This window comes from Echinops telfairi, unplaced genomic scaffold (assembly GCF_000313985.2).
Source record: "Echinops telfairi isolate 266 unplaced genomic scaffold, ASM31398v2 ScPeMD7_7469;HRSCAF=8507_0, whole genome shotgun sequence".
Lineage (NCBI taxonomy): Eukaryota > Metazoa > Chordata > Mammalia > Afrosoricida > Tenrecidae > Echinops > Echinops telfairi.
Genome location: NW_022111372.1, coordinates 93,716,344 through 93,731,028, shown reverse-complemented (window position 1 = coordinate 93,731,028; position 14,685 = coordinate 93,716,344). Strand labels below are relative to the sequence as shown.

The 14,685-nt window shown below is 47.1% G+C and overlaps 1 protein-coding gene across 1 annotated transcript in view; it reads left to right on the top strand.

The window, feature by feature from the left end:
• The first annotated feature begins 834 nt into the window (after positions 1–834).
• The window catches only part of NDFIP1 (Nedd4 family interacting protein 1), a 95,186-nt gene continuing 81,335 nt past the window's right edge, over positions 835–14,685 (top strand). The window contains exons 1-2 of the mRNA XM_045284725.1: positions 835–840; positions 3,546–3,599. Of these exons, the coding sequence (XP_045140660.1) occupies positions 835–840; positions 3,546–3,599 (60 nt within the window). The remainder of the gene's footprint in view (positions 841–3,545; positions 3,600–14,685) is intronic.

The following is a 14,685-nucleotide window of genomic DNA, read 5'->3' as shown; positions in this document are numbered from 1 at the left end:
TTTATTGAGTTTCGGTAAAAGTTTACATAGCAGGAGTTAGGCTCCCAGTTTTACATTTTCCCCACACAGTGTGCACGCAGGTACATTTACCGCTGGGCCAGCATGCTCTTTCACTGTGCTGCGTGCTCCCGTTTCCCTGCCGCCTTATCTTCTCATCTTTGTTTTTGAGAAAGTGTTGGCCTTTCAGCCTCATACTGACGGTTTGTCAGTGGGGCTCGGATCTTATGGGCCTATTCCCATTGGGTCTGGCGCCCTGCTAGTGGGCGAGAAGTGGGGAAGAAAGAGCGTTGCAGATCTTAAGGCACTTGGAGGGACTGAGGCTTTAAAAAAAACAACATTTCTTTGTGAATCCGGTGGAGGTACGCACAGCAGATCATCAGTTTTACACTCAACAATGTCTGCACATCCTGTTTCGTCTCAGCCTTTGCAATGCAGTCCTCTCAAGGAAGCATCATTTCTCCCACTGCCACCCTGTGTTTCCTGTTTCCATCCCTCCTGCGTTTTCCTAGCCCTTCTGAACTTGGCCCTCATTTGATTTCGCATAGCTGGTTATTCTAAGGCAGTGGTTCGCAACCTTCCTCATGCCGTGACCTTATACTACAGTTCCTCCTGTTGTGGTGACCCCCCCAACCATAAAATTATTTCCGTTGCTACTTCATCACTGTCATTTTGCTACTGTTAGGAATCGGGAGATCCCTGTGAAAGGGTCATTCGACCCCCAAAGAGGTTGCGACCCAGAGGTTGAGAACCGCTGTTCTAAGGTGGGCATACCTCCCTAGAGTTACTGTTCCCTGGTACATAGCTGTGCATGTTTGGGGCGGAAGGCTGTAAGGCATGGAGGTGAGTTCATCTCCAGCCCTCACGGCCTCCAGCAGCCTCTATCTCACCAGGGAGCTGGCTCGCTTGATTTTGGGTTCTGCTCCACCTTTTCCTCCCACTCTGCCCACAACCTTCTCGTGGGATCCCTTCGGAGCAGCCGGTAGTGGTATCCAGCTACCATCTAGTTCTTTTGGCGCCAGGCACTGGAAGGACTGGCCTTTTTACGAAGCGGGTAGGCCAAATTCCATAGTAGGTCAAATTCCATCTTCTCACTCTGCTTCATCTGTGGCCGGATGAAATCTTTTACATAACACGGTGCAGCATGGGATGAGGTAATGCTGAACAATGTGGGTTTGTCAGGCTCTTGGTATGACCGGAGCCAATTTTACCTTTCATGGAGCCCTGGTGTTTTTCAATTCCGGATGCAGTGTCTCAGAGAGAGGCTCGATTCTAGGCAGAAAGAGCACCTGGGGTGGTAGTCTCAGGGCTTCTCTATTGGGATGGTTTTATTTTACCTCAACTCGCCGTCCTTGTGTGGAGTTGGGGTGGAGTCCAGCCTCTCAATCAAGTCGCAGCCTGAGGATGCCTCCTTGCAGGCGTGGCCTTTAATAAGAGAGACTGAGCACTTCTTTCCTTCTTGCCCCTTTTCACTCCCCGCTTGCCTGGACCTCCTGTCCGGCCTCGGGGTTGGCAGCCTAGGTGGCTGGCTGGCCCTGGGAGGATTGGCGCCTGCCATGTTCCGGAGGACCTGGGCTCCGTGGGACTCTGCACCCACCAGCCCAGGGTCTCCAGGCTGCCCACTTCACCCTTCTGCTGCTTTCCGCCCACAGCTTTGTGAGTCCGCAGAGGCCCCCAGCTAACTTTGTGCCCACGCGCCGGAGTTGGGCTGGGTTCGGCTGCTTTTTTGATATAAAATTCTTTCTTGATATCAAGTCCTTTCCTGTGTGTGTGTCGCTGGTTTTCTTTTTCTTTTAAAAACAAAACGAACTCTGTCTACTTTCCCAGTTTGTCTGACTTAAAACTGTTTTCTTTTAATTTGTTCGAATTTGAGTTCTGCCCCATGTTTTTCTCCCACGCTACTGTGGCCCTGGTCAGAGTGGTCAGTGGGTCAGTTCTTGTGGGCTCGGGCTAGCCGAGGTTCGGGCGCTCGCAGACTTGCTTCTTCACTGCACTCTTGGTTAGCTTTGTACTGTTTGCCTCCTGGTGTGTGGAGAGCCTTGGCTGGGCCTTAGATGGCGGTTCACAAGCTTTTAAGACCCAGATGGTACCCACTTCGAAGAGTTATCTACCTTGGCTTTCATGCATTGAGTGCTCTTAATTATACAAATGACATACACAAGTCTAACAAGATTAATGAGGTGAAACAAAAACCGTAATAGTAAGGGGAGGAAATATTAAAGGACTAGAGGATAGTTACATGTTTTATCAGTGCTATACTGCTCCCTAGATTTATCATCCTTTCCATGTGACCTTCTGTGAGGGACTGACCAATTATCTTACAGGTGGTTTTGGGTCTCCACTTTGTCCACACTCTTTCACATCAATTTGATTGCTTGTTTTTGAACTTCTGATCCCTACTCCCATCGACACCTCATGATTACACAGGCTGGTGTGCTTCTTCCATGTGGGCTTTGTTGCTTCCCTACTAGATGACCGCTTTTTTCACTTCAAGCCTTTAAGACCCCAGATGTTATATCATTTAGTAGCCAGGCACCATCAGCTTTCTTCACCACATTTGCTTATGTACCGATTTTGTCTTCAGCGATCATGTTGGGAAGGTGAGCATCTTATAGTGCCACATTATTAGAACAAACCGTCTTTGTACTGAGGTAAGATTTAAGCAGAGGTCCAAAGTTCATCTCCTTCCTTGTTGTATTTACATATCTATACAGACATGGACAAATACACCTACCTTTATATATTTACATATATGCATATTTATATCTATATATAGTATTACTTTCTTCTTCATTCCTTTTTCTTTTTTCTTTCCTCCTGCCCCACTGTCATGCTTACCCATCATTCACCTCTCAGTAATTCATCTCAGATACATTTCAGCTGATGGAGCACCACCAGGAACGTGGCACCCTCCTCAGCATCCCTTTTGGATCCCTTGCTCCTCCCTTTCCCTGTGGTTACTGGCTCACCGCTCGCCTCCCACTACCTCCTCCCACTGCCTGGTCTCTTGCCTGCTGTTTCCAAGGGTGTTGCTTGTGGATCCAAGTAAAATGAAAATGTTGATCTTCTCACCATTTATCATGATGTTGCTTATTGTCCAATGGTGAGGAGTCATTGTTTCAAAGAATGTTTTGTTACAAATTAGGGAAAAGTTGACAGAGTGTTTCACTTACATTCGACAAAACCTACACACTTGGTTCCCACTAACCCATGTCAGTCCCCCCCACGCACCATCAGTTATCCCCCTCTTCCCTGCTTTCCGAGCCCATTGTGCCCACGTCTGTGCTTCCCTTGTGAGCTTTAATGGCGGCTCATTCACACACAGGGGTGAGTTCCGTTTCAGACCTGAAGAGTGGCTCAGGCCACCATCGTGGGGTCCCTCCAGTCTCTATCTGACCAGTAAACCCAGTCTCTGAGGCTTTTGCGTTTTGGCTAACATTTCTTTCCATCTCTGTGCAGAACCTTTTCAGAGCAGGAGCTGCTCCAAGGGACAAACTGAACTTTCTACTCCTGTAAGGAGTTACGGTCTCAGAAAACTGACTGGGCAGTTCCACCTGTTCTTGAGGGTGACCAGGAGTCAGCAGCGAGTTGTTGGCAGCGAGGTTGGTTTGTATTTTTAGGAATCTGTGTACAAATACCACTCATGCACTAAATTCCAACTCCCCCCGCCCCCCGCCCCCCCAGCCACTGCCTCCACAAAGCTTGCTTGTGGCCTTCCAAGGACAGCCCACACTTTCTCTCTGAGGCTTCACAAACTCGGCCTACCGTACTCTGCCTTGCTCCTGCTTGTATTCGTCTTTTACCTTTTTAAAAAAAGAATGCATGCATTCTGATTTGAGAACACACCGGAGCCAGGCAGTGACTTCTCTTGGGTTTCTTTCGCATGAGGTCAAGGCACCGCGGTTCGCCGCCCATTTTAAAAATCAGCTGGACATTTGCCCGGGGATTTCTAAGGAAACCTGCCCATTCCAATTTTTCTCCAAGCAGTTAAGCATGGCGGGGCTGGGGGTTCGAAGGCGGTAACTCTTTATGGGAGTAGAAAGCCTGGTGTTTTCAAACTGCTGACCTTGCAGTTAGCAGCCCAACTTGAAACCCGTTATGCTACCAAGGCGTCAACTTATGCCCGGCACACAGTAGGTATTTAAATATGTCAACGTCTTGCATTTAATCACTCAACCAATACTTACCCGATGCCTACAGCATGCAACTCGGGTTCTACGAACAGTTCCAGGGTTGCCTCTCAGACAATGTGCAGCCGTTGTCGTTGTCGCTGGTCTGGCCTCTTGTTGTTACGTGCAACTGAGTCCACTTTGACTCTGCACAACAGAAGGAAACACTGCCTGAGCCCGCGCCGTCCTCACGATCCTTCTATGTTTGCGTGTGTTGTTGCAGCCAGCTGCGGTGTCAAACATCTCCCGGAGCGTCTTCCTCTTCTTTGCTGACCTGATCCTCTACCAAGCCTGATTCCCTTCCCCAGAGACTAGTTCCCCCTGAGAACATGTCCAAAGTGCAGGAGAATGAGATGCAGTCTGGCCCCTTCTGCATTTCCGTGGGGCATATGATGACCATCTGACCTAGTACTGATAAACGGCCCAAGCAAAGCAATAAAACTGAGAAGGGTTTGATTTCCTCTGACATTTATAACCAACAAGGGCTCAGTTCTACGCTAAGAAGGCCCGAGTACAGATTTTACTGGGCCCTTTGCCTATTCAAACTAATATATAACCATTAACCAGTTAATCCAAATCGGTCCTTAGGGAGGCCCGGCAGAGCCATGATCTCTGCATTACTGAAAGCCAGGTGGCCTGCTCAAGGCCACCTAGTGAGGTCAGTGCTGGCCTATGAAGGCAGCTGACTGGAGATCAACGCTTCTTTGCCTGGATTGGCCAGCCCTCCAGCAGGCATTTCCACAGCTGGTTCTGTTCTTCTGGTTGCTTGGGTGAGTGTGTGTTTTGACACTAGAGCAACTGCATGAGGCCCACTGAGGACCTGAATGTGGTCATCTTCCTTCGCAGACCCACGGCCCCAAGAAGTCCTTTTGTGGGGTGCAGGCCTCTGGAAGTGGGATCTGAGGGCTCATGTCTCAGAAATTACCCCACGTTGATGTGCAGAGCTCAGCAACTCAGTGTTTGGAGTCAGGCAACTTTTCTTCCGATCCTCATTTCGTTGCGCTGTGCCATGCGATGCTGCGTAAGTCCCTTACCTTGGCTCGAAAGGTACCTTCTTCTCTACAACGGGAGTGTGATAATAGCGTGCACCGATGGCAGGGGTGAATGAAGATCAAAGACTACAGCCTTCAATATGGATTATACCTCAACTTCAAACAAAATAAACCCAAACACCCACTGTCATAGAGGCCACTCTCAAAGTGGCCCTACATAGGGTTTCTGAGGCTGTAAATCTTTACCGAAGCCGGTAGCCTCATCTTACTCTCTCAGAGTGGGGTTTGAGCTGCCAGCTTTGTGGTTAGCAGCACAATGTTTACCCAACAGTGCCACTAGGGTGCCCTCGACATTAAACAAAAATTCTCAAAAATGGGTCAAGCAACAAAAATCCTCGAAATTAGATCAACTGAGAGATGATTGAAGTTGTCAAGGATGTCATTTTTTGTGACTACACAGTCAGTGCTTGGAAGCAACAGGGAGGAAAGCTAATGACATATCACACTGGGGAAATTTGCCGCAAAGAGCCCTTTAAAGAAATGTTCCGAAGCAAAGTTATCACTTTGCAAACTAAGGTGCACCTGCCTTGAATCATGGTCTCTGTAATTTCCTCACAAGTATGCAAAAGCTGAAACACCAAGAAGAAAAACTGCAAAATGTATGCCTGTGCATTACGGAATTGGAGAAGAATATTAAATGTGCCAGGTGCCACTAGATAGGAGCCCTGGTGTGGTGGTTACGTGTTGGCCTGCTGCCCATCAGGTCAGCAGTTTGAAACTACCAGCTACTCCTCGGGAGAAAGATGGGGCTTTCTACTTCAGTAATGAGTTACAGTCTTGGAAACTCACAGAGGTAGTTTACCCTGTCCCAAATGGTCGCTCTAAATCGGCAATGACTCTCTGGCAGTGAGCAAGTGAGTATGAGCCACTAGAAGAAGGGACACATCAGTGTTGGATGAAGTACAGCCGGAACGATCCTTAGAAGTAAGGAGGACAAGACTGTGTCTCCCAGGTTTGGAACATGGCATCAGGGAGGTTAGTCCCTGGAAAAGGACATCATGGTTGGTAGGAGTGGTCAGTGAAAAGGAAAAGAGGCGAACGTTCAATGAGAGACGGGCTGTTACAGTGGCTGCTACAATGGGCTTGAACTTGGGATGATTGTGAGGTCCTGGTACAGGGCCGGGCAGCGTTTCTTCCTATTGTACATAGTCGGGTTGTTATGAGTCAGAAACAACTTGATGGCAGATGACAACAACAACAGCAGCATGGCTGTGCTGCAAGCATTAGATGGCATCATGTCTGCAAGCCATCAGCACAATGGCTGACCCCCAGTAAACATTCCAAGTATAAAGCAGCCCCGTTGTGTCTGGCTAGCACTGTGGCCCATAGGATTTTCCATGGCCGATTTTTTTTCTGAAGCAGAGTCCTATCACTTTCTTTTGAAGGACCTCTGGGTGGAACTTGAGTTTCCATCCTTCCCATTAGCAGCTGAGCACACACTTTTTGCACCACCCAGGGACTCTGCTCGATGTAAAACAGCTGTGAAATTATCTGGCCAACGCTAGCAATTGCCTCTAGACAGAAAAAATAAAAGGCGTCTAAACCAGTGGTGTCTGGTCTTTTCAACAAAGACCCCCTGAAAAATCCATATCCAAAATAGAAACCAGGCTCTCGGCGTGACTGACCTATATACAGCTGTGTTAGCTAAAATTTGGGTGGGAGTAATAGCATGAGAAAGGGGTGCGCCTTATAGAACGTATCTACCTAGATGCGGCAAATTGAGAAAGACGGCACACTTTGGAGAAATGTATTTATTGCCTTTGGGAGGCTGAGCTGCAGTGCAGCTGAGCAGCCAGTGTCTTGACATTACCTGTTGTCCTGATGCTTTGTGAGCTCCATATAAAGCCAGTGGAATGACTTTCCTTCCCCCCAAGCCTGAACAATTTGCTAATGGAGCTGTGGGTTTTGTGGGATTTTTAAAAAAACTGTGTGTGTGGATGTGAGTGGCTTTGATTTCATTTCTGGAACAAAGGAAGTGCAAAGACATTAAGTCTGAGCCCATCAAAGAAAGAACTCTGTAATTGCATTTTGGCAGTCGACGTGCTGGGCGGTGTGCGCTGGGAAAGCCAGGGAGGATGGATCCCGCACGCTCTCTGAGCCCACGTTCTCTGACAACTGCGGCAGGAGACAGCGCTGTGCTGGACCACTGCAGACCTGGGCCTACTGTGATGAGCAAGTAGAGCAGTGGCACCCAGCTCCCCGCTAAGGAATCTACCCTGCATGTCCAGTACAGCAGCACCTCCTGCCCTCCTGTGGCTCTTGTGCACTTTCGATGTGGCCGTTAAGGACTGAAATGTGCTCTTACATGGACAACACACACTAAATGCGAAGAATTAGCAGGTTAAAAAAAAAGGACCAAAAATCATGTCTTTATATTGTGTATAAGTCACAGTATAGGAACCTGGGGTGTACAAGCGGTTTGCAATCAGCCACTAGCCAGTGGCTCCATGGAAGAAAGGCCTGGCTAACTGGTTCTGTAAGGATGGTAGCCACAGAACAGTTTTACTTGATCACCCACAGGGTCCCCATGTACAGCTGACTCAGTGGCAACTCACACCAGCAAGTCTAAGCAATCATATTCCAGATGTATTGGTTTAAATAAGACATAGCATTGACATTAATTTCACTGCTTTCTTTTTCATCTGGACTAGATTTGCTGGAAAAACTTCAAGCACAGACATGGTTGGCCTTTGTGAGTTGCAAAGATAGAGAAGTTTGACCCACAATCAGAGGCTAATAGGTGAGGCAGCCACCTGCCGGGCTTGCACCCAGCTCATAGTGACTCTTCCTTTTCAGGTGACTACCTCTGCCCTATGGAGGCCTGCTGGTGTAGTCGGTTATGAATTGAGCTGCAAATAGCAAGGTCAGCAGTTCAAGCCCACCACGTACTCCTAGGAGAAAGATAGCGCTTTCCCCTCCCATAAGGAGTCGTTGATCTTCTTGTTAGGTGCTACGGAGTCCGTTTGACTCACAGCGGTCCTCTGCACAACAGAAGAAAACCCTGCCCAGTCCTGTGCCACCCTCACAATTGTCCCTGTGCCGAGCCCATCGAGGCAGCCACTGGGTCAGCACACCTCATCAAGGTCTTCCTCGATTTCACTGCCCCGCTGCTTTACGAAGCATAACGTCCTTGTCCAGGGGCTGGTCTCTCCTGACAACATGTCCAAAGTGCCTGAGATGAAGTCTGACCATCCTGGCCTCTAAGGAGCATTCTGGCTGTACATCTTCCAAGACAGATTTGTTTGTTCTTTTGGCAATCCGTAGTATTTTCAATATTTTTCACCCGTGCTATAATTCAAATGCACCAGTTCTTTGGTTTTCTTCTTTCAGTGTCGAGCTTTCACATGCATATGAGGCTATTGGAAATACCATGGTCAAGGTCAGGTGCAACTTAATCCTCAAAGTAATATCTGCTATGCCATCTAGACTCTCCATAAGATTTACAGCCTCGAAAACACTTGGGGGTCATTATTTTGTCCTACAGGGCCACTTTGAGTCAGAATTCACTCACAGTGAGGTTTGTTTGTTTTGCTTTTTTTCATTTGCCCTGACCAGTAGGGTCAAGTGGCCTCTTAGTTGCCTTGGTGCTAGTTGTTGTTTTTTTTTTTAACTCACAAAAGGACACTTGACTCCAGCATGTCAATCAGATTTTGGAATTGGAACTCATGGTCAGACCTTGTCATGGGCCCTTCAATTGGACCCCACTCCTCCAAAAATATGTGTCAACTTGGCAAGACCATGATTCCCAGCATTGTACTGTGTTGTGTTGTAATGTGATGTGTTGTGCTGTGAGTCCTAGCCTATGGTTAATGGTGAATGAGGTAAGATTGGGATTGGGTTTTGCTGGAGAGGATTGGGTTATGTTTGCTATGGTAATGAGGTAGGATTGGGATTGGGCTTTGTTGGAGAGGATTGGGTTGTTTGCTATGGTAATGAGGTAGGATTGGGATTGGGTTTTGTTGGAAAGGATTGGGTTATGTTTGCTATGGTGATGAGGCAGGCCGAGGGTGGGATGCATCACCATTCCTAGAGTCACCACCCTCACTCAGGTCACAGCCCGGATCCTATGTAAAGGGTTTTCCTTGGGCTTGGCTTGTATCACATTTTATCTTACAAAAGATAAGAGGAAAAAGAAGTGATCTGAGGGGACACTGAAATGCCACACAGAAAGCAGAGCTGGGAGTGGATCTCGTCCTTTGGTCCCTGGGATCCCTGCACTGAGAACCTCCTACATCCAGGGGAAGAATGCAGATCACCAAGGAATGTTGAGTCTACAGATGTTCAAAGGCAATGAGGACCTTCCCACAGAGCTGACAGAGAGAGAGAAGGCCTGCCCCTAAGGCTAGTACTCTGAGTTTGGACAGGTACCCTCCTTCACTGTCATAGAATACATTTCTGCTTGTTTTAACTTGTGGTTTCTATTACAGCATCACTAGATAACTGAGTGACCTATAATATGTCAGCTGAAGGTGAGTTCTCACCTGGCGTGACAGTTAGATTTTATGTAAACTTGCACTTTTGTAGAGGTGGAGTCTAAGCTGTCAATAAAGGCACAGCCCAATGATGCCTCCTGGGAGGTGTGGCCTTTTTATAAGACAGTGGGAACTCCCCCCACCCAAACACACACACACACCTCTGTTCCTTTGTCTTCCTGCTGGCTAGAACTCTGTGCTTGCTTCTAGGAGTGTCTACATGGGGGCACCCCTGACCCTGAGAGCTCTGTTGGTGCCCTGCCATATTTTAATCAACCTTGAATGCATGCACCTCTGCACCCACCAACCTGCGATCTTCCTACCTCTCGCCTCACCCTTCTGCATCCTGGGTGTTGGCCTATGTGAGTCTGCAGAGGGCCCCAGCTAGGATCAGACCCATGGACATCAATTGGACTGGGCTGGGATGCCTTCTTGAAAGAAGAGTACTTCTTGATATAAAGCTCTTCTGATACAAGAGTGTCACTGGATTGGGTTTTCTAGACACCCAGCCTAACCTACCTTGGATCCTGTACGATACCCAGAGCCCTATAATAAACCTTTTCACTCAAGCGGAAGTGGGCTTCTAACTATGAAAAAGGTCCTGAATAATTCATATTCCAAATCTTCTCTTCTTTATCGCCCCAGGCTTGACAAAGAGATAGATGTGTCCCTGAAGCATTAATAAAGCTTATGCATCAAGGCCGTTCACTTGAAAAAGTTCCTTCTAAGGCTGCTGAATGACCCTAAACATTTTCTCTTTGTAATTTTGTATTCTTTTTCTTAAAGAGAGCCCCAGAACTGTAAAGACATTGGGTTTTCAAAAATGTGGTTTGGCCATGCTAATGAATGCCTTCCCCTCTGTGGTACATGCAAACTTGAGCGATTTCAGGAAGTCTACTGGGTGGTGCAAACTGTGAAGTGTTCCACTATTAGCCAAGAGAAGTTGGCGGTTTTAACTAACCCGGGGGTACCTAAAGGAACTCTGGTGGTGTCGTGAGGTATGCATTGGACTGCGAGCCACAAGGTCAGCAGTTCAAACCCACCAGAGCAACCCTGCTGGCATAGTGGTTATGTGTTGAGCTGATAATCACCAGGTCAGCAGTTTGAAACCAACAGCCACCTCTCTGGAGAAAGACAAGGCTTTCTACTCCTATAAAGAGTTACGGTCTCGGGAAAAAGAGTTACTCTCTGGGACATTCACAGGGGCAGTTCCAGTCTCCTGTAGGGTTGATGTGACTCAGAACAGGCTCCACAGCAGCAGGCAGTTCAGTTTGGGTTTTGCCTTTGGCTAACAGAATCCTAACAGCAGTGACGTTATGGATTAAAACCTGTCCCCCAGAATATGTGCTGTAAAAGCCAGACTCTTATACCTGTGGGTAGAATCCCACTTGGGAACGGGTTTTCTTTAATATATTCATGAGACAGTGTTAAGGAAGGGTGTGTCTGAAAGCACTCTCTTTTGAGAGAGAACAGAAACTCAGTAAGAGCACAGCAAGCAGGCACGGCTGAGGGAAGAAGAAAGGCACCGCAAGAGCGGGAGCCAATGAGCAGGAGCTGAAGAGGCAGCCCTTCCTCCACAGCGGGCTGAGAAAGGACGCCTGTGCCCAGAGCTGGCACCCTGGCTTCCACTTCTGGACTTCGAACTGTGAGAAAATGAACGTCCAATTCTTAGAGCTACCCCTTGTGGTATCCTGTTACAGGAGCGCTTGCTAAGACGGGGCTGACACCACCAATGAGTTCTTTTTCTCATGCAAAAGAAGCCTCGGGCATGGGGCCTAGAGTTTGCGTGGCATCTCCATCACCATCAAGCCGTCTGCTTTATGAAGTTTCTGCCGCTTCCTGCTCTGTGGCGCCTGGACGGTTAGTTGCAAAGGTGGCCGCTGTCCTAGTTGTTTCCTTGCTTCCAACAAGAGTAGGAGAAAGAGAGCAGGGTGAAGAGCGGGTGTCAGCTCAGTCTCTCCCTTTTGCTTGAGGAGACAGAATGATCTCGGAAGCCCCTTTGTAAGAGAGAAAGTTCTTCTGGTGGGATTGAGCCATTTGACCTCATTTGCAGGGCTGTCAGGGTACATTGTTGACCTGCATAAAATCCCAAGAATACACACTGGCTGCAGCGGTTCTCAACCTGTGGGTCATGACCCCTCTGGTGGGGGGGGGGGGCGAACGACCCTTTCACAGGGGTCACCCGATTCATAACAGTAGCAAAATGGCAGTGATGATGTAGCAACGAAAGTAATTTTATAGTTGGCGGGGGTCACCACAACGTGAGGAGCTGTATTAAAGGGTCGCAACATTAGGAAGGTTGAGAACCACTTAGCTGTGTTGGAACTGACAAGAGTCTATTAATATTCCAGGATCCCCAAGAACAGCAAAGATTTAAAGTGTTTTAGGGATTCCAGGTGACTTGGGCAGCTGAAAGTCCCTGGGTGGCACAAACAATCTGTGCTTGACTAATAACTTACTATTGGCAACCTGGCCCCACCATCCCCCAGTGCTCAAAAAAAAAAAAGAAAGAAAGAAAGAAAAAGGCCCCGCAATTAAGATTACAGCCAAGCCATGAAACAACAACAATAATATATAATTGATCCACGACTCACGAGGGGAGGGGGAAGGAGCTGATACCAAGGGCTCAAATAGAAAGAAAATGTCTTGGAAATGTTGATGGCAACATAGGTACACGTGTGTTTAATGGAGTTGAATGATGGATTGTTATAAGATTTGTAAGATTACTTGAAATAAAATGATCAATAAAATAAATAAAAAGATTACAGCCAAGAAAACCCTATGGAATCGTTTTGCATATGAGATTGTCATGAGGCAGAATGGATTCGATGGACCGGGCGCGGCTGTTGTTTGTTGGTTGGTCTGGGCAACTGATGACATCAGTGACTTGGATGGTTATAGATTTGGATTATTAGATCAGAGGGGAAGCTTTTTTTTTTGCAAGGCGGGGTGTATAGAGATGTAGAAAGTAAGGCTACAAATGACCGTGGCAAAGGCACAGCATCTAAAAAGATGTAGAGAAAAATAAAAATTCAGAGCTAAGATTCAAACCCAGGCTTAATTACCACGTACATAAGGGTGGGCCCTGATGGAGATTCAGTCTAATCACAGACAGCGTTGTAAAGATCTAATGAGCTATCTTTTCCTTTTTTTCAGTAGTATTTTATAATATTTATTACGTGATTTTCCTTACAGATATTATCTTGAGCATGGATATATAGTTTTTGAATAATTCCTAATCGTTGTAAACCATCAAACACACGACAACAAAAACAAACAGATACAGATAAATCCAACCGTATGGAAAAGAACTAAGAACTGAATTCAAATCTCCAAGAATTCCACCCTTGGGAAAAAATCTAGATAAACACTTTTCATGGTCAAGGCCCTAGGACACCTACGTTACTTATCTAGTGCTGCTAGTACAGAAACACCACAGGGGCTTGGCTTTCACAACAGAAGCGTATTTTGTCACAGTTTAAGAGGCTGAGTGTCTGCATTGGGGGTAACGGGGAGGGGGTGGGGTGGGGGGCGGTCAGCTCCAGGGGAAGCTTGCCGTCTGTCTGCTCTGGAGGAGGGTCCTTGCCTCTTCGAAGCTTCTGCTTCTGGGCAAACTTCATGAGGATTGACATTTCTCTTCCTCTATCTCTGCTCCTAGCTGCTGACTCAATCTCTTTTCTATTGCAAAAGAGGAGCCTTGGTGGTGCAGGAGTTATGCATTGAGCTGTGATCACGTGGTGGGCAGTTCAAAACCACCAGCAGCTCCGAAGGAGCAAGACAGGGTTTTCTTTTCTATTCCCATAAGCAGCTAAGTCTCAGAAGCCCACAGGGGGTGGATATGAGTCAGCCTTGACTCCATGATAGTGAGTTTGGGTTTTGAGGGTTGGGTTTTTTTTGGTTTATATTGCAAAACAGATAGATTTAAGATACGCTCAAAGTACACCTACACTAATCCAATCTCATTGACGTAAGGAAGACGATCTATTATAACCACCAGCACAAAGGTTTAGGGTTTACCTTTCCTTTTCCCAGTGGGGTGTGTGTGTGTGTGTGTGTGTGTGTGTGTGACAGTTCAATCCATAACATCTCTCTTTGCCGATCAACCTAGAGCTGCAGGTGTGAAGATGTGTGCTTTCCTGGGGACATAAACCGTGCAAGCTAACTGTCCCAACCTCGGTGTCCAGGCATCGTGAGAGGGACACAAGGCTTGCTCAGTGCACACAGCACTTGCAGTGACTATATCCACTATGAATAAACCAACGCCTTTTCAGTGTGACACAGCTTCTGAGAAATGCTGTTAGCGTGACGCCTGTGTGAAGCAATGCCATGTCACCCAGCACAATGCCACTGGCCCTGTCACCGCCCAGTCCCTTAGGACTGCCAGGGTTTGCTTCTTATGACCATTGCCAGCAAGTCATTCTGCTGTATTGCAGGGGACATTTTCCCTGCAGTAGTCTTCAAAGCAGCAGAATTAGGACTACCTCCTTCCTTATTAATGAATAGCACGCCACCTGCCAAGGGGGCCTCCTGAAGTCCTTAAGCGATGTTTTGCCAGCAATAGAATATTGATTCAGTCAATGACGGCACCATATCCTTATGTTGGAAAACCATGCGACTGATCAGATGAATGAGGCGGATCGGGAAAGAATACCAAAAAAGAAGGAAACACACGAGGTCCAGGACAGCATGCACACTGTGATTCTCGCCCTCCACCTGCCTTTGCTGGCAAATTTAAGAATGAATATTTATACTTGCATGTATGTTTTTTCTGGAAGAACTCACGAAATATAAGTATAAATCATTGATAGTTCTTATCATAGGAAGGGTAGGAGCACAAGTTACTTCTTGTCATTTTGTATGCTACTGTTAAAGTTTCTAATCTTAGATACATTGATATTACTATTATAACTAAGGTTTAGTATCAATAGGAATGCTCCAAGCATATTTTCATATTTTAGAAATTATGCTTAAAAGGTCTTTTCAGAGACCCCCCCC